At 39.7% G+C, this 27273-nt stretch overlaps 1 protein-coding gene across 5 annotated transcripts in view; it reads right to left on the reverse strand.

Annotated features, from left to right (window-relative positions):
* The window catches only part of AGL (amylo-alpha-1,6-glucosidase and 4-alpha-glucanotransferase), a 47068-nt gene that overhangs the window by 18273 nt on the left and 1522 nt on the right, over positions 1–27273 (reverse strand). For all 5 annotated transcript variants that reach the window (XR_013544267.1, XM_072997943.2, XM_020807128.3 and 2 more), the window contains exons 3-21: positions 23253–23463; positions 21741–21907; positions 20571–20774; positions 19014–19195; positions 17670–17781; positions 15527–15647; positions 14971–15073; positions 14774–14871; positions 14096–14235; positions 11312–11499; positions 10093–10216; positions 8833–8996; positions 7229–7330; positions 6876–7031; positions 6196–6346; positions 3904–4028; positions 3677–3789; positions 3265–3399; positions 1872–2002 (exon numbers count right to left, since the gene is read on the reverse strand). Coding sequence is in view for 4 of the 5 variants with exons in the window: in XM_072997943.2 (XP_072854044.2) it covers positions 1872–2002; positions 3265–3399; positions 3677–3789; positions 3904–4028; positions 6196–6346; positions 6876–7031; positions 7229–7330; positions 8833–8996; positions 10093–10216; positions 11312–11499; positions 14096–14235; positions 14774–14871; positions 14971–15073; positions 15527–15647; positions 17670–17781; positions 19014–19195; positions 20571–20774; positions 21741–21907; positions 23253–23463 (2727 nt within the window). In the remaining variant the exon portion in view is untranslated. The remainder of the gene's footprint in view (positions 1–1871; positions 2003–3264; positions 3400–3676; positions 3790–3903; positions 4029–6195; positions 6347–6875; positions 7032–7228; positions 7331–8832; positions 8997–10092; positions 10217–11311; positions 11500–14095; positions 14236–14773; positions 14872–14970; positions 15074–15526; positions 15648–17669; positions 17782–19013; positions 19196–20570; positions 20775–21740; positions 21908–23252; positions 23464–27273) is intronic.

The raw sequence follows: 27273 nt of genomic DNA on the forward strand, positions 1-27273 counted from the left end.
AAACAGCACAATTCCAGTTTTAAGCAGAAGGCGGCGGGGGGGGAGGGAGTTAGGGATCCTGTTTCTGACATAATGCTTAACAAAACAGCTGGAGACTTCTCAGCTTGCTTACTATTCCATCTGAATCAGGCCAAAAGCAAAAGACATGCAAGAGTTTAGACCGCATTTGGGCATCTTCAGTAGTTCAGAGGGCCAATTTCTGCTTTGGGATTTACCAGGGACTACACAGACTACTAAGAAATGCAAAAACCGAAACTAGAAATGGCTGCAAGTCTACTTCTGGTTTTAGAGAACGGGTACTATATATTTCTCCTGAAGCCATCTGAGAGCAGCTAAATCATCTTTTTTTAAATACGAAAAGGGGCAGCTGGTGGAGGGTTCCAGGCCACAAAACCTTGGGGACCATCAGTAGTTCAAGGAGCACATTTTACCAACTCCCAATTAAGGTGGAGGGATGGCTCTATGAGGCTGCACTGGGATGATGACAGAGAGCTTACAAAGATGAATATGACACTGACTGAAAAATGAAGAGAAACAAGCAACTCATGGGGTGCACTAGCTGTATGTCTGGAAGCCGCAGAACAGGAACAAAGGTAGTACAAACCTTGCCATGTTACGCCTTAATAGAAGTAAATCCGTTTAACATTTTTTGGCTATCTCTCTGTATTGCCTCATTAAATCTTTATTAAAAGATATTCAACATATCTCTAGCAGTTTACAAGTTTTTGAGTGGCCTCAAAAGAGCTTAAACTGACTTCCTCTTGCTTCTGCCATGCATTCAAGGTGTTGGGTGCTTATGTATAAAGCCCTAAAGAGCTTAGAAACCAAATGCCTGCAGATGTACAACCATGTTTGAGCTTTCTTCTGGTTTAGAAATGTCAAGGAGGGTCTTCTCTAAGTTCCCTCCTTGATTGGTCTTAACAACACATGACATACCAGGTTACCTGGCCAGTGGGCAGCTTTTGGCATTGAGAGGCCAACATTCGGTTGCTCAGAACAGTAAGTTGCAACTAGAGTAGCCCCATTGAATCAGTGAGGATTTGGTGCCTCAGCTCCTTCATAAGTCCTACTGATTCATTGGGCCAAATCTAAGTGCAACTTAGTACTCTAAGCAACAGGATTTCAGGCAGAGAATTACAACATGGAGAACTGATAGGGAGTAAGGATATACCATATATTATTTTGAGCTTTGTAAGCACCAAAGTTGACCAATCTCAGTCAAACAGACTGAACTGCCACAAAAAAATTCACAGGATTAGCTTCCAAGTATGGGAATGAGCACTGGGCCCCTAGAGTCAGACATGACTGGACTTAATTGTCAAGGGGAAGCTTTACCTTTAAAAACTTCAATGTCACTTTCAACAAGGAAAACACATCCTGTCATCTTCAGGATTACAAATGGCATACTACCCTGTTTCCCTGAAAATAAGACCTAACCTGAAAATAAACCCTAGTATGATTTTTCAGGATGCTCGTAATATAAAAAATAAGCCCCAGTTGAGTGAAACCCTGGCCCCCACCATTGTGCAGCAACCAGAAGATGATGACGTGACTGTATTTAAATAAATGTAGATTGTCGTACATAAAAAAAAATCCCCTGAAAATAAGCCCTAATGCATTTTTGGAGCAAAAATGAATATAAGACTATCTTATTTTTGGGGAAACATGGTAACTACATTGCATACAGTGATATATACTCCATGTGGTTAGATCACAAAACATTCCAGGTGTACTAATTAATCAACTTTCTGCTGTTCTGATGAGATCAATTATCGGAAGCCATAAGTCACTAAGTCTTTGCCCTTCCTCCTGGTTTACCACATTATTTCTCTCACACATCTCTAAATACTCTTATCAAATGTAATTCTTACCTTGAAGTCCTGCATATTTAAGGGATGTCCAGTTTGGTATGTTGTAACATCCTCCACCATCTTCTTGTTCCTCTGCATCACACCGATACAATACCTGATTTAGGTCTGCCAGGGTTAATTTTGATGCAATACTGAGGAAGAGCCAGATAGAGGCTATGTTGAAAGCATACTATGTGCTGTATTTATCTTTGAATCAGTGCAGTTTTAAAAGATGAAGAGCATGCACCACATAAAGTGTATGTTACTGTACAAAAATCCAGGACATTTTAACAGTGAACTGTTGGGTGATGTGACAAGACAAATTCAAGATGCAAAGGCAGTAAAGAATTTTGAAATAATCATCATATTCTGACCTCTCAACATCTTTACTGTTCTAGAACATGTATTTGTGTACTATAATATTATCCCTCAGAGACTAAGAAAATAAAGAGCATTTCTTTTTCCTTAATTTAAGGCCAAACTAAAAGCTAAATTAGCAGCATATTAGCATGTATCTAAGTAAATATAGTTTTGAACAACAACTCTGAGGAGCTGTTCCCATCTAGCTGCAGGTTGTGAATGGACACAGGAAGAGTTACATCCTTCTCCCCACACTACAATCTCATTAGAGATTACTGCCACTATTTGCACCAACAACAGCAGCCTTCCCAAGGCAGAGCTGGTTCACAGGAACTTTAACATTCCCCTCTATCTATGCTGTGACCTTCAGATCAGGGCCTCTTGCTATTTGAGGGAACCCAATAAAGATGCATTTATCATGGTTCTAATGTGTGATGGTCTTGACAACAAGCAAGATTTATTCTGAGACAGATGCGTAGGACTGCATGCTGTAGTTACTTTCATCTGCTCAGTAAGTAGAATTGCTCATGACAGAAACTGACAACAGGCTAGTCAGATGTTAAGAGGATTGCAATTAAGCCTATGTTCCTATTTTAATGATGAAATCACAAAACAAACCACTCTAACTGCAAGGTGTACAGGTGAGAAAAATTACATGATATGACAAGCACCTGAAAGAGTACCTCTTCTTAAAAAGGTGCTAAGAATACCACTTAGCTTGATCTTTACATCCTGACAGAGCCTATCACGAGCAAGGCCAATGCCACACAAGCAGACTTCTTTTCTCACAACGTCAACATCTCCCTTCCCGCACCAAATCTGTTCTGAAGGACCTCCCAGTCTTCCAGGGCAGTTTTTAGGGATTCATGGGGCAACAGGAGAATTGCCCTTCATTTCAATTACACTGACAGAAGCAGAAAATCTAGTCAGATTTTTTTCGTTAAATCATCACCACAACGGGGCATGTTTGTATTGGGGGCAGCAGGATAGAGCCCCAACAACCTCCTTCCTCCTTCCCTTTCCTCCCCTTGCACCCATCTGGAAGACGACTTACTTTACGAAAGGTGTTTTGAGAAGAGGTTCCGAACCATCGTCAGGAAGACTTCCAGATTTAAAGTGAGGACTGAACTGGATCAGGTGATTACGAAGGACTCCTACAGCATCCTGTGCCTTTGGGTCAAGGCTCACTCTACAAACATTGGCACCAAACAAGAAAGTATTAATTGGAAGATGTCAACAAACAACAGAGCTGGGTTGGAGACACTGTGGCTTTCCAAATGTTGCTGGATTGTGGATCCAAGAAACCCTTGCTACATACTTTGTTGGCTAGACTGATGGGAACTGTAGTCCAACATCATCTAGAAGGCCACAAATTCTTTCTCCCAGCCTTACAAACTAAGTTATCGTCCCAGATAGATCAGTCATCCAGATGATTGGCAGAATCAACAGAAAGAATCATATTTTACCTGAATATGATCACACTCCCTGGTGTTAGCTTTTCAAATTCTATCTCTTGAACAAATACATTAGGCCCTTTTGTAGCAATTGAAGCTTGCTTTATGATTGTACTTTCTGTGAGCTGTTAGGAGAAGAAATGTAGCTGTATTGAGTAAACCATCTTAATCCAGTGGGCAGAGGCTAAATTAATAGGGGAAAAAAAGAGAAACAAACAAACAAAAAAAGGCATGGATACCTGGATGTGTTCTCGAAGTTCAACTGTATAGTCAGGTAATCCATTGATTGAATGTTCATCTTTTTTATAAGGGCCAGCACTTCTCTCAATGGTCCTGGCCTCAAGAACCACCTCTTCAATTTTGCCTATGGAAAGGGTATAATGAAAAGGGAACTTTTAGACCACATCGAGTAAAACATTTATTACGATTAGTAGAGGAGAGTGAGTCAGTTAACTTGTCACGTAAGAGGTGAGCTATAGCAAGCAACACAGGTCCATTAGTTACACTACAGAATGTCTGTGTTACTTTAAGCTGCCATTTTGAACAAACCATGTAAGTACCTAATGTCTAAAACGTACTTATTGCTAGAAATCCAAGAAGCCAAAGACATACGCAGAAGAGTAAAGACTGTCACATACACTCTGCTATAGTCTACCCTGTCCGCCTCTTAGAATATATTATAGAACTTCTAAAGAAAAGAAAAAAATTAGAAATAATTTTAAAAAATATATATTATAGAACTTTTTTTGGAAAAACATTTTAGCTAGAAGAGCACCAAAACTATCTTTGAGGAGTGAAAGCACATATATTTTGAAATCATGGTACCGTATTTTTCGCACCATAAGACACACTTTCCCCCCACAATACAGGGGGGTGGAAAGTCTGTGCGTCTTATGGAGCGAAGAAAACAGATTATATTTTCCTGTTTTCTTCTCCTAAAAAATTGGTGCGTCTTATGGAAAGGTGCATCTTATGGAGCGAAAAATACGGTAATTTTGCTTACACAATTGTACAAACCTCCTTTAATATTTGTACTCAACATGCACTGTCATGACCTCAACTTCAGATGACGACAACAATTAACAGCAGCAAACTGTGTGTCGACAAATGAATTCTGATTGAAGGTGACCCTTTTCAGAGTTTTCTAGGTTGAGATAACGGAGAGGTGGGTAACTATTCTTCTGGGGGCAACTTGCCCAAGGCCACACAGGCGGGCTGTTCTGGAATGCACATTGGGGAAACAAACTCCCAGCTTCCAGATAACTCACTGAGTTAGCCAGCTTCAGATACAGCCTCTTAAATGCTGTTCACTCCAGAGAAAATATCCAGTGGTTTGTGGGAGATATTAGAGTTTCATGAACAGATTTAATAAATTGATGGTTAACGTCGACTGGTGTAAAGTGGGTGTACTGCTTTTTCTTTTGGTCTCTAACCTTAAATTCTATGCATGGACATGCACCCACATGCACTTAATTCTTATTACTCATACTTCAGTCATGTTCTCCCAAGTCAGCCCTTCTTTTCACGGATGGAATGTCAGGCGACGTTACAAAACTAGGCTGAACTGAAAAATAAAGTGGTAGAGAAGGGCTAATCTATCCCATCCACCTCTGGTGTTGCGTATTTCCAGGGCATGGAGGAGGAAGAGAAGAGGGAATAGGTTGTGAGATGTAATGTAATAGTTAATACAGTGGTGCCTCACACAACGAGTGCCTCACACAACGATAAATTCACACAACGATGGCTTTTCCTGAAAAATTTGCCGCCTCACACAACGATGTTTCCTATGGGGAATTTTTGCACAACGATGTCCCTTTTCGCTCCTGTAAAAGTGCCTTAAGCTGTTTGAAAAGTGTTTTAAATGCTTGGCATCGATAGTCCAGCTTGTGAAACGTATGCAGACTTAATTTGGTGTTGTTCTGAGGCATCCTTAATTTTTGGTGATTTTTTGTTTTTTCTCTCATTGAACTCTATTGAACTGTCCATCCAATGCATTTCAATGAGAGAAAAAACAAAAAATCACCAAAAATTAAGGACGCCTCAGAACAACACCAAATTAAGTTTGCATACGTTTCAGGAGGTGGGCTAACGATTGCAAGCATTTAAAACACTTTTCAAACAGTTTAAGGCACTTTTACAGGAGCGAAAAGGGACTTCGCAAACCCATTCAAATACATTGAGTCGGCTTCAATGCATTTCAATTGGGGAACCGCGTTTCCCTCAACGATGTTTCCTATGGGGATTTTCGCTTAAGGACGGCAATCCGTTCCAATTGGAACGGATTAACCGGTTTTCAATGCATTCCTATGGGAAATGGTGTTTCACAGAACGATGTTTCACAGAACGGGGGTTTTTTTTGGAACCAATTAACATCGTTGTGCGAGGCACCACTGTATATCAAAATTAGGGAAACCCTGCTTCAAATCCTCCTAACAACCTTTCTGAGAAATCGTGGCACAGTCGCTCTTTCTCAGGGTTACAGAGAGTATAAAATGGGAAGCGATTCAATGTTCAAAGATTGCTCATGTTACCTGGAATACACATCTGAGGAACTTCTTGGCTATAGAAGGATGTCTTAGGGTTTCTGAAGGCTGTTCGAGAAACAGCTACAACTGATTGGTGTGTGTTTGGACAGTGCCTTGTCACAGCCACGATATCCTCATCAACTTGATCGACAAAAACCTAAAAAATTAAATACACCTAAAATTGCATCCCTAGAAGCCTCTTTCAATGACTTTTTAAAAAATGACAGAGATTTTTATTACTCAGGTTATATTTCAATTTAAGCAAATAACCACTGTGTCAGAATTCTTGCCCAAGGCATGCTAAAGCAGGCCTTAGGATTATCTGGGCTCTGAACAAGAGAACATCAGTATACCTGAACAAAGCTAGGGATGTCCTAAAGTCATTTTTCCACATGGCTTGTGCAAGCAGATCAAGCTACTGCATTAGTACCATGCTGGGCAGGTGGTTTACATATGAATTTGACATATTTCTGTTAAATGAGAGCCATTACATGCTCTTCCTGATTAAGAATAATTTCCCATCCCGTCATAAAACAATGTGGTGCCTTTGATGGAAAGATTCATGTAGCTTACTCTGATCTCTTTTGACTCTCTCCCACCTCACCCTCAGCTCCATCAACTGTCCTCAGAAGGACTTAACAATTATCTGATGTACGTAGCTGCCCTCTGGAACAGACCGTCCTTGCCTGATTAAAACCTTTAGCTCCCAGCTCTTGGTGCAGTCTGTTGATAGCCAGCCTTCCTGCTATAATCCCAGTTTTGAAATTAACTTCGCCGGGTTTTGTAGGTGTTGCTGCTGGATTCCACTTTGGATAAAACCGCTCTTCGCTGACCACAGAAATCTGGGGGGAAAAAAATAGCAGCTCCATACTTTTTTCTTTCTAAAATAGATTCAACAATCTGCTTTTAGAATTCTCATATACAAATGTATATAACAGACGCAGCAACCCGGATGAAATGTTACAGGCCAGACTTCACTCATGGCCAGATTATTCCCAACAACACAAATGAGGAGTAAGCATATTGCTAAAACACATACCTGGTGTGGTACAAGTTCATCATACCCTCTTGTGCTTCCTGTAGCACAGCAAGCCATGGAAACAATGGTTGAGGTGGGAAGGGCATCATAAGCAGATCGATGCTAGCATGAAGAGGAAGAGGTTAAATTTAACCACATCTGGTGGTCTGGTTTTATTGTTTACCTTTATGCATACACACAAACAGACAAAACTGCATCCAAAGATCCCTCACGAGAAAGGAACAGCACTTTTGCTCACTGAATTCCAACCACCTCCCACTCCTGCTAAAGCCCACATATGCATTCCCTGGCCCTTCCTGAGGATCTGTTCACCCCCAGAAGAGGCATTTTCAGCACTAGGAGACACAATGGGGGAAAGATATGACACGTCCTGTTATCCTACATGCAGAACATACCGGGTTTTGAAAGAAGAGCACTGTATTTAAGGACCACATTCATATATTATCTGTCATGGTATATTTTCATCCAAAGAACATTTAATCAGACACCTGGTTCAAATATCTATACATGAATGTGCCTTGGCGATTCAATGAATCCCCTGCAGAAACAGAAAAAATGGACTACCCTGTTTCCCCAAAAATAAGCCCTAACCTGAAAATAAGTCCTAGTAGGATTTTTCAGGATGCTCGTCATATAAGCTCTACCCCAAAAATAAGCCCCAGTTAAGTGAAACCCTGCCCTCCACCATTATGAAGCAACCAGAAGATGACATGACTGTAAAATAAAACATTCCCTGAAAATAAACCCTAATGCGTTTTTGGAGCAAAAATTATTATAAGACCTGTCTTATTTTCAGGGAAAAACGGTACATAAACAATTTGATCATATGATACATCCTATATATGTTAAAAGAGAAGGGCATGGAAAGGCTTGCATTAAGCCCAAGTCTCAGAAAGTAATGGATGTAGTAAGCCTAGAATCATAGAGTTCAACAGGCCCTTTTAAGTCATCTAATACTCTCTGCTTAAATTAAAAAATAACAGAGGCAGAGTACCCCCCCTAAAAATATAGTTGACCATCTTCTCATTGAAACCTTCTGCCAGAGAGGTATCTACTATACATGGCTTCAGACTGTATGGTGGGAATGCCAATGATATGGGTCAGCCATGCAAGAAAAAAGATAACAAGAAAATAGAGGAGGCTAGATTTGACCCTTTTCCATCACGATCAGCTTGTTTTCTATGGACTGGATAATTCGCTCTTGTTCTTGTAATATGGGATGCCATTTTAACCCACTTGCAGCCTGAAATAAAACAGCCCAAATAAGACAGCCCTGCCTTGAGAACTAGGCTTCAGTGTGTGTGGAACTTGCGTATCTGGGGTCTGTATGAAACGACCCTAAATGGGTTACTGTCCCACTGTCAAATGACCAAAATCTATCTTAGAATAGTCTTTCTAACATTGTGCTAGCATCATGGTGCCATGATGATGGCATTTCCTTAGTTTCCACTTTAAAGCACTGTACATCAAGCTAAAATCAATGATTCAAAATCATGTAATAGAGTTAACAGAAAAAAATATGTAATAATGTTTTCAATTTGAGTATGTGCCTAAACAATTTTAATTACCAGAGGAACCTTCAACGGAAGAGTCACATGGCTTACCTGAATGGGACATTCATTATCATGAGTAATATCCATGAACAGAGCATGGGCAATAGCAGGCATTAAAGGTCTCAGGCGTGGTTGAACAAATGATCCAACTGGCTCTCCTCCAAAGCGATAAACCAGTCTTCCCTCCTCGTGGCTGTTGTAGGCACTCATCGCCTCTACAGAACAACGAAAAGGCTCTCATGAGCTTTTATTCATTAGGCACCTGAGGAAAAAAATCTAGGGGATGCTTTGAATTCATTCCAACCAGGAAAAGTCCCCAATCGCTAAAGCCATGAGAAGCAATATTTTCAAAACAACTACTGTATTACAGAGGCCCTGTTTTATTCAATCTGACACGAGAGGAAGATTTTTGCCTTGGCCCAACATGACGGACCCGATACCCAATCCTGATCAGTCCTGCATTTATCTGCTCCCTAGTGGCATAACCTGGTCCCAAAACTGGGAAGGGGGGGGATTAATCAGTACAAGCACAGGGAATAAATACCATGTTTATTTGTATGTAGAATCTCCCAGTTTGGCATTGCTTTTCTTATTTGAAAAGAGTTGCAATACTGTATAGGCATAGGGTATGCACATGCCTGAAGACCTTTCCAGTGCTTCTCTGTGCACCAGGATAAGAAAAATCAGCATATGGACAGGCCTTTGGTCTTAGAGTATACCAAGAATAGATTACTGAAAAAAGAGTTGGGTTTTTATTTTTGCATTTTCTTTTTGCCACATTATTTTAAAACAAACACAACCAGTTTTTAACTGCTGAGAAGAGACTGGTGATGTACGTGAGAATTTTCTATTTACCGGTATTTAGCATGAATGTCCACTACTCTTAACAATGCTTAAAGGTTGTCTTGACACTACTCTTAATGTTTGATACACTACCAGGTTTCTTTCTTAACCGGAAGCTGCTGTTTTCATACCCCGGTTAGCAAACTCTAGTTAAGAGGGAACATTGTATAGATCAGCACTGAGGCAATTGCTAACCATGATTAAAGCTATACACATACACTCTTCATAACAAAAGGTAAGAGGAAATGCTGATTTCTTCTACTGCCTTGTTAACCCAAGCTAGCTTCTCTTAATGCTCATCAAAATGCTAAAATAACTTTAAAAGAAACTATAATGTTGAGTGCACTGTAACACATCTGTGAAAAAGGGATGCAAAGAGTACTGTGAACATTAATGTTCTCCATACACAGCAAACCATGCACGATTTCAAGGGTAAGTAAAGGAATAAAAAATTCAAAGCAAGCCTACCTCTTATTAAAGAACTAATGCCCAGTTTATTCACAAAGATATTGTCCAGCTCCTCACTTCCCGTGAACAGTTCAGCCACTACATACAAGTTGGGCCGCAATTTTCTAGCTGCATCCATCATGTACTGCAAAAAGCACAGCCAAGGAAGCCACAAACAGGGAAAAGGCAGAACAGGAGAAAAGAAAGGATGCAAGACTAGGCATGGATTTGGACAACAGGGGAAATGCCACACAGCAAAACAAAAGCAGGAAAGCCACAGAATTTAAGAACCGAAAACATTTAGTTATAAATACAAAGTTAGTAAAAGCAGAGGGATTAAGAATTAAAATGAGGAAATGCTCCCACAGATCAAGCAAAAAAAGAGAGGAGGAGGAAGAAGAGAAGGGCATTTGAATTGGCAAAGGACACAAGAGTAAATACAAATAAAAAAAAACACACCACAAAGTTAGTTCCACATAAAGAGACTTTGACCCTCTATAACACAGCAATCCTGCAACAAACCTTTCAAGCATATGAGGAGTTGGGTTTTTTGGGGGTACCTCTAATCAGACTGGTAATTCCAAGGCGGTTGACAAACACATTGTCAATGAACTCACTGCCCGTGAAGAGTTCAGCTATCACATAAAGATTAGGTCTGACTGCCCTGGCTGCTGCCAGCATCTCCTACAGATCACAACACATTAAAAACAAACAAATGACTAGCTTCCTGATACTGTGCACTTTTCCAACAGGGTTTGCGTAAAGATGCTACAACCAACAGCAGCCGATGGTCCAACAGGGAGAGCTTACCCCGCCACCCTAGGTCTCCCTGCTTGCTACCCAGTCATAGCAAATCATACAAAAAAGACAGTGCTCTATTTATATTAAAGATATTAAGAGTTTTCATAGCCTGCAAAGACATATAAAAGTTATCTCCCCTCCTTATTTTTATTGGTTACCATATATGTGAATAGTGATTTAAGGACTAATGACTTACTTTAATTGGCCAAAAACTTTCCAATTTGACCTAAGAAACAGGTGGACCAATGCGGGCAAAAAAAACTTCAAAACTTTCTGCTAAATTTTGTAAATATACCACACTCTGGCAAACATGCCAAATAACAGACTGAAACAGGGAGACAAAATGAATTTGTGGAAACGATCAGGTGATGTAGGTTTAAAAACTGGTTTCAAGGCTATGCACTTGTTTTTTTTTTGGAGGCTCTTTGGCTTTCTATACCTCAGCTACATGAAGAGGTGTTGAATGGCAGTTATCAAGGCGCACTCCATGGAAATATTTGGCAGTAAGTTCAGTGTATTTTTTCATGTGAGCCCAAAGGTATGGGCAGTCTTCAGGTTTGTTCCCATATCGTAGCTTAACGCTGTCACCCCAGCAAATAAGCTCTCTCCTTATGTAGACATTTGAACCTGTACAAAGGAAAATATGCTAATTTAAGCACAATGCTGTGAACTTGCCTTTCAACACACTTAACTTTCAACTTATATACAGGTGACAAACGACATAGAAATAACCAGAAACTGCTTTGATTTTTATTCCCTTGAGTTCTACTAACTAACAAGCCTACATAAAGCTGAGAAAGCACACATTTTCACAGCATCCGCATGCCTCCTTAGGATTTTTAAAAAAAATGTTTTTGACCCCTGATTTCTTTGGGGATTTTTTTTTTTTAAAAAAAATCCTAATTCTTTCATTGCTGGAATTATTTTTGCTGCCTGCTGCACTCAAAAGAGAAGAAAAGACATGAAGTGGAAGTGGGGGAACCTTCCCCAATATTCTAGTCAATTTGAGCCACGCGAGCAGAACTTATTAATATTAATGTTTTAAGAATTGTTTTAATATAGGATATTTTATATTGTCTTTTTAATGTTTTTAAGTTTTAATATTGTTGTACGCCGCCCAAAAGCCACTGGTAATGGTGTGGCTAAAAAATACTGTAAATAAAAAATAAATGAAAGTAAATTTGGTTTGTGGGGGCAGTTTTTGCTGTTGGTTGGGGACAGCAAGGGGAATTTCTCTGTCATTCTTCTTGGTGTTGTGTTGCTGGTGGGTTTGCTGAGTGTGTGCTTGGCTGTTGTTTTTTTTTTTTACATTGTGCAGCCCAAGCCGAGAGTTTCTGTTGTGCTGGCTAGGTGACACTGAACTCATGCTGTTTTTTTCTCTCCTTGAATTTCTGGGTGCTTTAATGCTTTTTGAATTGGTTGGTGAGGCCTCTTGTGGTGAAGTGCTCTGTGGGGGTGGGCCCTGCCAGAGGTTTTCTCTATAATCTAGTGTCTATCTAGGTCTAATGATGATGATTTTTCTTTCTCATCTGTACTGCTGCCTTATGATAATGGTGATGATGAGTGTGATAATATAAACTAGTGCCTACAAAGGTCTGGTGATTCTTTCCTTCCTTCTTTCCTTCCTTTCCTTTCCTTTCACACCACCTGATTACTGAAAGCAGTATACTAGGAGGTTAATGAAATAAGATCAAAGCAATAAGATCAAAGCAAAATTATAAAAATAAATTAAACAAAACAATGGTAATTAAAAAAACCCACAGGATCTGGCGGCTGATTTTCTTGAGGACTATTGTCTTTGGACTAGATGGGCTCTTGGTTACCTTGCCTCTGCTTTTTTTTACAGCAGTTTTTAAGGGTTCATAAGGGCTTGTGGTGCTGGAGGAGACTCTTGAGAGTCCCCTGGACTACAAGGAGAACAAACCTATCCATTCTGAAGAAAATCAACCCTGAGCACTCACTGAAAGGACAGATCCTGAAGCTGAGGCTCCAATTCTTTGGCCATCTGATGAGAAGAGAAGACTCCCTGGAAAAGACCCTGATGTTGGGAAAGTGTGAAGGCAAGAGGAGAAGGGGACGACAGAGGACGAGATGGTTGGACAGTGTCATCAAAGCTACCAACATGAATTTGACCCAACTCCGGGAGGCAGTGGAAGACGGGAGGGCCTGGCGTGCATGGGGTCACAAAGAGTTGGACACGACTAAACAACAAAACAACAACAGCTTATGGAGTGCCAGAAATCATGAAAGGGAAATCCAAAAGTAAAACACAGCTTTTAATTTCCTTCATGTAAAACAAAATAAAGGGTACATGGTTGCTTCCAGGCTTTGGAATACATTGCCCTGAGAAGTCAGATTGGCCTCCTTCCTCTGTCCCTCCCTTTTTGTCCCTCTGTTGTCAGGCAAGGACCACCCTTTTCAAGCAAGCTTTTAAGCAACAAATGTCTAGGGAATGCTCGATTTTTTGAAACTTAAAAGCTAACTAAACACATGAAAATTATGAAGACAAAAGAGATATCCCCCTGAAAGAACCCAACATGAAAGAAATACAAAAATCTTCACCATGCACATCCCTGTTTGGGAAAGGAATCAGTGTAAGGGGGGGCTCACATTAATTGATCTTGAAGTACAGGCTAGAAAACTGTGTTGGAAGATGATATGGATTTTCGCGACGAGTGGGGATCAGACAAGATAGCTTGCAACTATCCTCCAAAGTTCCACGTTGTTTAAGTAAAATATAGCTCTCCATTTAAAAATGAAAAAAACCTACAGCATTTTGCAGTAACCTTATATAAGCGACGAAAAGCCCCACGGCTTATATGAATATTTCACTAATGCTAATCTAGATTTTATTTTTTTCTGTACAGATGTTTAAGACTGTTACTGACATAATGACCTTAAACATACTGCAGTGGTTCTACCGCTCTGCATCATCATTTCAGATTTCCTTCTATACCAGACTAATGAACAGCTGACAATGTTAAGGATTGGGGTTCATCTGCTTTTGACAGACAAAGTCTTTGTTTCAGTCTGTAGCTACTGGCAATTTTTACAGGACACGTATTTATTAAAATGTCCTTGGGAATATACAAGTATCTTATTAGGAAGCAAACATTCTATTAAGAAGCTACTATGAAACAGTAGTTGGCAGCTACTACAATAACTCTGTTGAACTTTCTAAAAACAAAAAGTATTTATAAAACACGTCTGCAGAATCACAAACCTGGCTCAGCAAAATTTCGCAGTGGATCATCTCCCATCACCCAGCCATTATAGGCCATAAAGTAACTCGCTTTGTCAGGCTGATGCATCATAAGCTCCTCTTCCTCTAGAGTTAGCTCTTTGAATGGGTAAGTGAAGTAACTGTGGAGTACATAAATTAATTTTTTTAAGCAGAGAAGATTATTTTTAGACAACTGAAAAATGTCTCTCCACAAAGAAAGATTTAAAAATAATAATAATAATGGAAATATCTACAATTTTGTGAACGTATACAAGCAAAGATCTCCAACAAGCCTTACAAGTAAGTAAATGAGACCTAGAGTAGGCCCATTTGAATCAAAGAAAAATCTATGGAGGAGTTGACTCACCAAATAACAACATATTCAATGGGCTTAGTTGAGTGCTACTTACTATGATAAGCAACAGGATTTCAGCAAAAAATTAATTCAGTGGACCTACTCCATTTGGGATTAGCAGTTGAATTTAGACTACAAATCTCAGAAGTCCCTAGCCAGATTCTTCAGTAGCCATTCCGGCTCGAGAAATCTGATAGATGTTGGTCAAATAAATAAATTTTCCAAAGTCTGTATATATTATCAAACCTAACTATTAAGGAAGCCCCACAATTCTTATCTACTGTCTATAATGTGTTTCTTTAAAATGAAGATCATAAGAATACCATGTAACTAGAGGAAACTTTCTCGTTACTGCACCAAGCTTAGGTCCATGGTCCGCCAGTCGTTCATAGTTCACTGTGCCCAAGAAGCAATTGACTGCCTGGAAGTCATTAAAGTAGCTATTTCAGTAAAGTGCTTAACAGTTTGGGTACTACAACTAACGAACAGAGACGGTAGGCAAGAAATTTAGTGTTACAACCTGCTCTTGATGGTAATTTGTTTGTCGGTATTTTTCACCATTCAGCTCATCAATTCTTTTGCGGAACCAGTTGCAACACTCATCTATTGCAGCAGGTCCATTGCTAAAAGGAGAATGCACCAACGTCAACAAATTCAGGTATGAAATAGCAATAAATTCAAAATGTTAAAAGTTTAACATACACATAACCACCTGACCTGGAAACAAATGCTGAGTCAATGCAAATCTTTATTCAACGCAGTCAGGTCTACCTGTATACCCTTCTAATTTTAGTTGCACTTGGTGTCAAATATACTGAACAAAATCTGGCACAACCTGGGTGGTGGTGGAGAGACTGACTGTTCTGGAACTACTGATTCCACATGCCTTTTTGAGTTGTCCTTGCATTAATAATGCATACAACAACCCTGGTGCAGATGACCTGTAGTCTTTGCGGCTACAGATAGAGACTCTTGAAGCCTTTCTAGGTGAGGACTAGAAATTCAGGAAGTAGGTGACATGGGAGAGTGTCATAGCAAATACTCCAGCATTTAAAATTCATCTAGCAATAACATACCTATGTGGGATGAACGTGTTTAGTGCAATGTTCATATCAACTGTACAACCAAGTCTTTTGTATTCAGGATCCTGAATAACCACAAGATGCTGACTGGGATCTGTTTTCACTTTTGAGCCACCTGGTACAGATTTTAGAAACAGAAAAAATATGTGACTTTCAAATGTGACTGCTTGTTTCCCATTTCTGCTCTAAACCAAGAAGGAGACAAACATAGATAAAATCTAGCAATTTCAATTGCACAGTGAGAAACTCCTTGAATTTTGCAAAAATCAGGACAGCTACACAAAAGATTAACCTTCAGTGTTCTAAAAATATGCAGCTTTTGATGTTTTTTTCAGTGCATGTCCATGGTGAAAGTAGAGATTTTCTCATGGCTGTTTAAGCTAAGTTGCCTCTCATGCCTTCAGCTTAATAGCATTACGCCTAGAAGGTCCTCAGAAAAACCATGCTACCTGAAAGCATCCCCAGCTTCCATTCCTAACCTCAATATTGCATCTGAAAGAAGAAATTTTGCTAGCTGGTTTTTTTTTTTTTTTTTTTTTTTGCTATATATTTTGTTTGGCTTCTTTCTTGGGATAGGACATGCAAGTCTACACTTGAATCTGCAGTAAGGTCAATTGCAAAAAATGCCTGGTGTACATGCTGGGCTATGATCACTAGTAAAAATGTCACAAATCAATCATTTTCCATCCGTCCATGTATGCCAAGGTCCGAAGACGCCTTCTGGCACAATGCATGCCACTAACTCTATAGGGAGGACCTTCAAAGTAATGCCTGAAGCACAAGTCTAGTCTGTCTTCTATCACACAAAATCAGCGTTAGGTCAGAGGAGATGACTGAAGATTGGAAAGAGTCTTGTTAGTTCCCAACACAGAAATCCATAACACATTTTTTTACTGCCTCAACATGAGATGCTGACTCAGGGGCCAGATATATATGCATGCATATTTTCCACACAAACACACACAATGCTAGTCAGATAGCATACTCTGGGTGGCAGCGGACGGTATCCCCTCACTTTCTCCCATTATCCTTCCTCACCATTAGCAATAGCAGAAACAACAACAACAATCTGTAAGATTAGCAGAAGAAATGGGGAGCCTTCTCTTCCCCACTCTTCCAGCAATGCAGATACAAGAAGACTACAGTACTCTTTTCATTGCTAGTAGCTATGGGGGGATTTTGGAGAGATGGGGGTCAAATGACCTGGGAGGAAACTGCAAAAAGGGCTTTTGGAGGGACATAGGTGGCACAGAGGCTGTGGGTTGTGAATTTATGGGGAAGGATGCAATTCTATATTTTAGAACTCATTTTTTAATTTAAACAAAGGGGAACAAAAGAGGATGCAAGCCTATCAACATTTGCAAACATAATATATTTTCCATAAAAGAGGTAGAAAGAAAGATGACATTTATATTCATAATCCAGTACTTTCGTGTTTAATGGCATTTTCTTACAATATTAACATGGTCCATATTAGTCTGGATTTAGTCCAACATTGGTGTATTTTACTGGCCAAGAAGGCGGCTGTTGCTTTGGACTATAACTCCCAGAATCCCTAGCCTCTACTGTGAATGACAAAGGACCATAGGAGCTGTAGTTGAAAATATCTGGACAGCCAAAGGTTTGCCACTCCTGCTTTAGACTGTTTCTCTTAAATAATGACCTTCTCCTCTCGATGTCCTAATGGCAAATTATTTTTGAAACCAAAAGTATTTTCCCACACCAAAAGAAAAGTGGATTTTTTTTACTAGAATGTGAACTTAAGCAGCTTTCTGAATCTGAACCATGGTTTTTCCATTGAATACTTTACAAGCAATAAAAATCTATACCCTCACAAAAACACAGACCATAGATGAATGGAGTTGGACCAAGCCTATAAGGCCACTGAGTCCAACCCCTTGCTCAATGCAGGAATCTAAATCAAAGGATATCTGACAGAGGGCTATTTAACATTCTCTTGACTGCTCTAACAGGAATTTTTTTTTTCTGATTCTGAACTGCAATCTGGATTTCTGTAACTTGAGTCCATTATTATGTGTCCTGCACGCTGGAATGACTAAGAACAGATCCTGCAGCCCCTGTGTATGACAACCTTTCAATTATTTGAAGAGAGTTACTGTATCATATTTTCCCTTACCTTGAGTTAAGAGATTTCTGAATTGCTGCACTGCTTTATTAACATCTACTTGATAAAATTCCCATAATTTTATCTTGGGAAAAATATCCTCCCAGATTATTTTACGGATATTCTGGAAAAATAAGAAGCAGACAAAGCATAAGAACAAAATTCAATGACATATACATTGATTAGTGTAAATATATTTGTTTCTGAACTGTTCTGAAATATCATACTTTTTTATTACAAGCAGAGTCTATGAAATACTTAGTTTTGTGTAGGAAAAAAAGCAGAATACCAAGCACTGAATAAACCCTTGATTTGTTTTATAAAATAAAAGAGGATTTTGAACAGTATCATATGCAGACATAATACACATACAGTGGTGCCTCGCTTAACGATTTTAATTGGTTCTGGAAAAAACATCGCTATGGGAAAACATCGCTAAGTGAAACGCGTTTTCCCATAGAGATGCACTGAAAACCAGATAATCCATTCCAATGGGAACGGATTGCCGTCCTTAAGCAAAAATCGCCATGGGAAACATCGCTAAGTGAAACGTGGTTCCCCCATTGGAATGCATTGAAACCGTTCAATGCATTTCAATGGGGGAGAAAAAAAATCACCAAAAATTCAAAAAGAGTCAGAACGAAGCCAAATTTGGCTAACAAAGGGTTTATTAAGTGCCCTAACGATTTCAAGAACTCTAAACTCTTTTAAAACAATTTAACACCTTTTAAAAATAGCGAAAACAGAGCTTTCAAAAATATCGCTAAGCGAAACAGGGGGACCTAAACTGTCATCGCTAAGCGAAGCAAGGTCCCAAACATTGCTATGCAAAATTTCCCCATTGGAAACATCGCTAAACGGAGCGCAAGATCACTCCTAAAACCTCATCGCTAAGCGAATACATCGTTAAATGAGGCAATCGCTAAGCGAGGCACCACTGTAATCAGTTTGATTAGGTATATGTGAAACTACAAGCTTCCTTTCCACAAAAAATTCAAGGCAAGGAAATGGTAATTAAAAAAATAATATTATTTTAAAAAACAACAAGATATTTCAGCAATACAGCTTAATTAGAAAAACATGTGCACAAAAGAGAACCATTTAAAAAGTATTAGAACAAGAATACCAAAAGCATTACATTAAAAAGAGACCTCTGCTACCTTGAAATGAAACACTTTCCAAGACTTCATAAATATTGCAAACATTTATGGAAGTAAAAAAGCAAAACCTTTCTAGGACAAAACTTTGAATACACACCATCTTGGGTCCCTTCACTGGAAGAAAGGCAGCATAAATATTAAAATTATTCAGTGACAGTATCTGCTATCAAACAAGACAAACTTTTCATTTTCTTACATTTAAGTGATGCTCATTTTCAATCAGTGGAGGCACCCCTTTATCAGTGCATTTGCCACCAGCCACTTTGCAGGTTAAATGCCAAAGGGCTCGGTCCAAAAGCCAGGCTGGTTTCAAGTGAGGAGAATTAACAAGATTGTACGAGCATTCTGGATGTTGAGTTATCCATGCACTGTTTGCAGCTTGAAGAAAACAAGAAACACAAAATTAGCAGAACCATTAACTAGAAGAGTTTAAGAATAATTCTTAATAACTTCATCAGGAGTTTTGTTAAAAAAAACCCAATAGTAGTAAAATTAATACTCTGCATGTATAGGAACTGGGACATGATTGTGTATGGGAATTGAGTAATTCCTTCTTGCTGTGTGTAACACCTAGCACATTTACAGAGGCATAACCTGCATAAACAAGATTCTGCCTATTAAGTAAATATGCAGCCTCAAAACACTCTTATCATACCCTTAAATACAGTTTCTAATCTTTGTAGCCTTAGATATTATTTCAAAGCTACCTACCTAAAAGGAACTGGGAGGTATGTTAATGGGTGCTGCAGAGCAAATGAATTTTAAGACCAAAATTAAAATTACTGAGATGAATACAAAATGATAAAAAATGCATTTGAAAGAGGATAAGGCAACATAGAAACTTGTTTTTTTTTAAATATTTATATACTGAAAGTACTAAGTTATTAATGGAACTAGGGAAGAATGCCAGTGTTGACGCTTATATGGCTCCTAATGTGGAGCACTTTGTCCTGAGATAAACGGCCTACATATTGTACCTCTGAGGTGGAGGGTAGAAGCATCCTCTACACAACTGTAGCTACACAGCAGCATAATAACATCTAAAAACCAATCGCTATGTGGTCTACCTGCCCACATGAAGCTTCTGTGCCCATAACAAGCACTACTGACAACACTCCAAAATTAGAATAAAATTCTTCATCCAATATGAAAAAGCTGCCTGATGAAGAATGATATAAAGTGCAGCGCCGCCGCCCCCCCCCAAATCTGGAATAGCAGCCAAGAGGCTATCTACAACAACATCCATTTGGATGTTCTGAGTGCATATAAATATTTGATACACTCAGATACAAACAGTACCTATGCACAGATTGTAGACTAAACAAAATGTCTCAATACATGCATTTAAATAAATGCTAAAACAATGTTAATAAACACAAAACACTGAAAAGAGGTGTTATTCATTCTTATTCAGGATCAACTGCAAATGTTCTCTGCTAAAAAGAGAGCTGGTAAAGACTGCGTTTTTGAACTTCGTTGTTCTCAGTTTCCAGCCAGTGTGCTCAAATGTTTGCTCCAGCTAAAAGATTTAAGAATGCAATTTCCTATTCAGTTTAGTGGGGCTTGTGGGGAAGCAGCACCTTCATCTTTTCAAAGGAGGCCCAAAGCCAGTGCAGGTAGGGAACAGCCAAATCAATTTGATACTAGAAATTATTCACACATTATAACAAGCCTGAAATCAGTAGAGGCTGGAAAATGATTTCAGGGCAGAAGCTAACAATAGGGATAATAAAAGTAACGCAAATAAACATACCTGTATGATTATAAACAACATCTGTGATACAAAGCATATTCCATTCATTTTTCATTTTTTCCACTAGTTTTCCAAGTTCATTCCATGAAAACTTTTGGTTGGGAGTTGAAAAATCAGGATTTACTTCCAGCTGATCAGCCAGTGAGTAACATGATCTAGACAGACCAAGTCTCTGCACTGGTGTTAAGTGAATCATATTGTAACCTACAGAACAAAAACAAAATGTATTAATATGCTTCCTCCACCATCCAAGAGGACACGCCTAATAAACTGGACAGTAATAGTTTATTTTATTTATTACTTTAATTTATATACCACTCCATTAGTGTTGAAGCACTATTCTAAATGGTTTACAAAGGATTAAAAACAAAGCGTCACAACAAAACACTAAAATATAACACAAAATAGCAATAATGTGGCAAGAGCATCTGAAAAACAGCAACAGTGGCACCAACAAATTATCACAGAAAAACAGAGGCAAAACACTCAACAAGGATCAGACTGAAAAATGTCCCTGAAAAGAACTGTTTTCAGCTGTCTCCTAAAACAATACAAGGAGGGGGCTAGATATAGCTCCTCCAGGAGCTGGTTCCATAGTCTTGGTGCCACCACAGAGAAGGCCCTACCTCTTATAGATGACCTTCGGGCTACTCTTGGGGTGGCTACCTGGAGGAGCCTGGTCTGAGACAATCTGGTGGGTTGGACAGATGACACTGGGGAGACACTCCAACAGGTAATGAGGCAATTAGGGAAATTATGGTAATTACGGAAAACAATGTACTGAACTGCGCTGTGGTATGGGATCAAATTAAACAGTTCTGGTTAGAGCTTAAATGGGAGGCTGTTTGGGAATCTTGTGTATATTGCCTTGTGCTTCCCAGAGGAATGATATACAAATAGATGTTGGTCAGTTAGTGCTATGCACTTGAAAAAGCACAGATCTACTCAATGTCTTAGAAAGCAGTAAGCAAGATCCAATGGCACATTTCTACGTGGAACAATGACTGCCAGGGGAAGGAGGTGTTTGTGTGTGATTCTCTCCTCCCCGCTATAGCCCCTTGGCACACCAAATACTAGCTGCAGAGGGCAATGTTCTACTGGCAGAATGATGGTTTTTCCTTCAGTGCATCTATTAATCATGACCTGACTTCGAGTCAATGTGCTTCTTACCAGCTTCCTTGGCAACTTTAAGACGATCTTCCCATCCATCAAATGGTCCCAGACACTTAGCTAAGAATGTCTGGAGCGTAATACAATCCAAGGGCAACTCATGATTGTCAGCACCAACGCGCAAAATAGGATCAACCACTATGTAACCGCCCCCACTTTTCTGATCTCTGGAATAAAGCATACACATCTTTTATCACTGTAAATGCAAACAGAGGCTAGAATCAGCCTACTATTATTAGCAAGACTTTGTTGGAGGGAAAGCAAGGACATAAATATAGTTAATAATTTATTGAATACAGCAGCCCAAAATCTACTGGAAATTTACATGTGTATGAAAAGAATCATGGAAGCTGCCAAAGATAACTGCAGTTAGCTGACTAGATGCTGTGCATCGGCTAGATGCATGACCCATTGCACAACCAGGCACATGGCCAAAATACAACTGGTACTTTGTCAGTTAGCTTTGGCATCTTCCTCAATTCCTTATGCATACACAAAAATGTCTAATAGGAGATTGGCCAGCAATTTCCAAGAATTTAACCAAAATGCTTACATACTGTTATATATAAGCATCACATATCACATTGTACATTTTCAGTTAACACTCTTAGAGATATTACAACTGGTGCAAAAAAAAAATGTCAGCTTTGCAATTGCCATTCCTTAAAGATCAATGGTTTCATTCCATTGAATCAGAATTCCCATATTCTTTTTTAGGGTTTTTTTTTAAAAATCTATTCTTAATTCATGTGACCTTCTTTGCTTTGTAGAGGAAACAGAATTAACCTGCATCCTGCTCCCAGGGTCAAGAAGAAAACACTCTATAGCAGTGGTCCCCAACCTTGGGCCTCCAGATGTTCTTGGACTACAACTCCCAGAAGCCTTCGCCACCACCTCTGCTGGCCAGGATTTCTGGGAGTTGAAGTCCAAGAACATCTGGAGGCCCAAGGTTGGGGACTACTGCTCTACAGAACAAGATCAATACAGGTAGTAAACCTAAATGTGGCTACATTTTCTTGCCTGAGACAAAGGTCAAAATAGGACCTTCAAACCCTTGTACAGAAGCTGATCAGAGTGGCTACTGAATTCAACGCAGCAACAGAACAGGGTCTTCCACCAAAATAGCTTTGCCCAACATGACAGGTGAATGACCTGACCAGGAAGCTTAGGAGAGAAGCCCCAGAAACTGCTGTACGCAAATATTTGCTGCCTGAGGCAGTTGCTTCACTTTGGCTTCATTTGCTTGATTGCTTCTTTTTCTTGAGATGAGAATGCTATGCAAATTAGACTTAGACACATGCAGGCCTCTGCATGGAGCATGTGCTTCATGGGTTACCTCTGGTATTCTTGTCTATTCCTCCACTATCCAATAAGGTCTGCTAGCTGGGTAAGAATAATAATGTAATAGAACTGCAGTAGGACCCCATGAGTCATTTAACTCAACCATGGTGATGCAAGGAATCAAAGCCAGCCACGTGACAGCAAACAGAAGACAATATTGTATCCACTTACTCATGGCTAAAATAATACCGGTACGACCCAGAAATCTGGAGATCTAGTTTACAGTATTTGTCAGAATCATCTTCTCTTCCTGTTGGGTTATGCCAAGACAGACATCTGAACTTGTGTCGATCAAAGACTTCTCCAGGAGATGGGTAGTTACAATGCACAGTAATATGCTTGCCTTGCAAAGTAGGCCCAAGTCGGAACTGTAGTTCATAACCTGAACAAAGCAAAAGCTGGCATATATTAGAAAAATAATCATTTTTACCCCAAAGTGGGGCAGGGCAAAGTGCTGTGTGGTTCTCCAAGGGCATTTTGTGGCTTCCTAAGCTCCTCATACTCCCATTAGACCAACATAAAGAGTTTTCTGAGAAACTTTCTGGATGACAACAAGCTTTTCTGTTTGCAGAACCTTCCAGGAGTAGTTTCCACACAGAACAGTTTGAAAGGACCCCACCAATAAAAAAACAAAACAAAACAAACGCCAAATCCTAAAAGATATCAGATGAAGTCCAGACACTCCTCTTTTTGATTTATTTAAAAATTTTGGACATTTCATGACATCCTATGGGTTCTGGGGGCAAAAAAATTGGCCATAGGGTTTCCTAAGGGAGTCTGTTCTGTCCTGAAGACATTAACACATTGTGAAGTCCAAAAGCTTTCAAAACAAATTAATTCTAAGGCAAACAGTCAGAGAACAGAATACAGTGTTCCTCTGCTTGGTAAGAAAACATTCTCCTCTGCTTGGCTTTCGACAGATTATAAAGCCAGTTTCTGATTTGGTTTTTTTTTTTTTTTTTTGCTTTTACTTGGTTGTTGGGTACGAATTGTGGTGCCACTGCTTTTAAATTGTACACTAACCTCTGCGGACACAGTGAGCAGAAAAGAAAAGGCTTGTATTAAATAATACAGACGCCATTAGGCAAGGAAGCAAGTGAATGTATGTACTGTATTTGCTGGCGTATAAGACAACTTTTTTTGGCCCAAAAAACATGCCTCCAAGTGGGGCGGTCGTCTTATATGCCAAGTGCACTTCAGTTGGGCCAGGAAGGAGCCGCCGCTGTTGAGTGAGTGACGCGGGGCCGCGCCGGCTGGGGAGGAAGGCAGGAGGGCAGGCAGGCGGTCGGTCCGGACGGAGGGAAGCAGAGCTGGCCATGCCTGAGCGGCCAGAGCCCGCCGCCCCGTGCCGCTAAGCCAGCTGCCTGCCGCTTCCCCTCCTCCCCCTCTGCTGCCCCTGCCCCACCCAGCCGCTTCCCCTCCTCCTCGCCCACCTCGTCACTGGCCATGAACTTCCAGGGCGGGCCCACCCTGAGCAGCTGGCACCGCAGCAGAGCCATCCACTCTATATTTTGAGTGGAAATGTTGGGGGGTCGTCTTATATGCCCAGTCGTCTTGTACACCGGCAAATACAGGTATTTGGATTTGAAACTGACCAAATACAAAAAATTAGCTTCTCATAGCTACAATATTAGAAGACTGTAAACAAAGAACAAACCTGTAATCAGTCTCAAAGAAAACAGGGCAAGGCTATTAGATTTCAAGATGATCAGCAAAGCTTCAAACTTTTTGTATCTGGATGATTTAAAGCTTTATGGAATTTAACAGCTGAAATCAAGGAATTGCTGTACACAGTAAGAATATATACCAATGACATAACAATGGATTTTGGACTTCAGAAGTGTGCTAATTAGCAACAAATAGCAGAAAGCTGGCAAACAGTAATGACATTAAAATGGCAATGGCATAAAGAGACTTGCACCAGAGGAAATTTCTAAATACTTGGGTATCTTGCATGGATAAAAGAGCAAGCAAGATGAAGTTAAAAGTACTGTAGTATTAGCAAGGAATGTATCAGAAGGATCAGAAAAGTCCCAAAATCAAAGCTTAATAGTGGCAATATCATCAAAGCTATAAACATCTGGGCAGTGCCAGTTATTTGATATATTGCTGGCATCACAGACTGGACACACATTGAACTGGATACTCTGGATTGATGAATGAGAAAATCGATGACCATGGATCATCCATGTACCAACATTTACCAGCTGTATCTTTTACAGAGAGAAGATGGACACATAATGTTAAATAAGTAGAGCACCAGAGGCCTAGCAGAATATATCACGGAAAGTCAAGAAGCAGTGTTGAGTGAAATTGATAAAGCAGGACTATTGAAGACCAAAGAAATAAGCGAAGTCTATTTAAAAAAGGAGTTACAGTGGTGCCCCGCTTGACGACGATGTTCCGTTCTGTTAAAATCGCTGTTAAGCGATATCGTCGTCAAGCGAAAGGAAAAAAAACATTGAAATGCATTGAAAACCAGTTCAATGTGCTCCAATGGGCGAAATACCTCATCCTCCAGTGAGGATCCTCCATGGGGAAGCCATTTTCGGTTACTGTCTTCTGGAAATAGGTCCGAAAAACAGCGGGCAGCCATTTTGAAACCCCGACGATCAGCCGTTTTTGATCGTCGTAATGCGAAGAATCGGTTCCCGAAGCAGGAAACCAATCAATGTAAAGCGGGTTTTCCCCATTCAATCATTGTTTTGCGATCGCTATAGCGACCGCAAAAACCTCATAGTGAAGCGATTTCGTCGTGAAGCAGGGTAATCGTCAAGTGGGGCACCACCGTAGCTAGGAAATGAGAGTGATATTTTAAAAAAAGCACTCTATGGTCAATAACATAAAACCACTGGGAAAAGCCAATAGAACAAAGATGTGGCAATGGCTGAAAACAGGAACACTGGAAAAAGAAACCAAAGGGCTTATCCTTGCAGTATAAGAACAAGTACTCCATATAAATGCAATTAAAACCTGGATTGAGAAATCATACGATGACAGTAAATGTCATTTGTGTGAAGGAACAGAAGAAATGTTGGGCCAGCAAATCTGTGGTATTGTGCAAACAAATTATTTGGAAAGGCATAATAAAGTTGCAGCAATAATGCTCTGTAATATATTTAAGAAATATAATGTACCAGTGACAAAACTGAAAAAGTTGTCGAAAAGAAAGTAGGCAAAATATTATGGGACTTTCGGATAAATATCTAGCTCTCAACAGAATTGATCTGACGACCGCTGTAAGATAGCATATCTAGATAGTAGATGCTGCAATATCTGAAGATATTAGAACTGAAGAGAGGGAATTTGAAAAAAAAAACTGTAAAATACCAAGAGTTACAAATTGAGTTTGAGAGATTCTGGCAAAAGAAAACTGTTCTGGCTGCAACTGGTGGTTTAACAAAAAAAAAAAACCTAGAAAACCATCTTGTATTCAAGGTATAAAGAAGATCACAATACACCAACTACAGAAGGCTGTCTCACTTTGAACAACACATATTTTAAGGAAACACCTACAAATATTTTTGGGAATGACCCAGTATTCAAGGAACTAAATCTAGCCAATGTTTGGTGGGCTGCATACAGTACAATGAAAATAATCATATCGTTGCAGACACATAAATAACAAGTGTTGCTTCTTCCCTACACCCTAACCCCCACCCCATGGAACTGCTGAAACATTTCCGTATTCCTTCTGTACAGCTTGGAAGAGAAAGTGCAAACAAGGGATTAGGTACTTCTCAAAGCACCACCTTCTGAGGCCGGAGTGGGCAATCTGACTCGGGTATCTGTGCCATACCCTCTTCTTTAAAATGCCATCACTTTATAGTTCTCCTTTTATACTGTCCCTCCTCTCCCCAATTCTGTGAGATTACTGAGAGAAAGAGCATTAAGCTAAATTATGCTGGTATTTTTGGCCTCACCCTTTTGCCTTGTCCACCACTGGAATTCTGCTCTAGGACTGAAAGAGCGCCCCCCATCAAGTGGTTTAGACAAAGAAATGGTGACCTGTTCTTGATGACCTCTGGGCAATGCAATTTTAATTTGGGCTATTAGCTAAAAATCACTACAAGGCCAGATGCATATCAGGCAGAAAGTAAGTTCCACTCTGTGGAATATTGCATTTACATGCTATTTGTCTAATAGGTAGCTAAGCTATCTTCTGCAAGATTAGGGATAATACAGATTTTTC

The sequence above is a fragment of the Pogona vitticeps genome, chromosome 4 (genome assembly GCF_051106095.1).
Source record: "Pogona vitticeps strain Pit_001003342236 chromosome 4, PviZW2.1, whole genome shotgun sequence".
NCBI classification, from domain to species: Eukaryota; Metazoa; Chordata; class Lepidosauria; order Squamata; family Agamidae; genus Pogona; species Pogona vitticeps.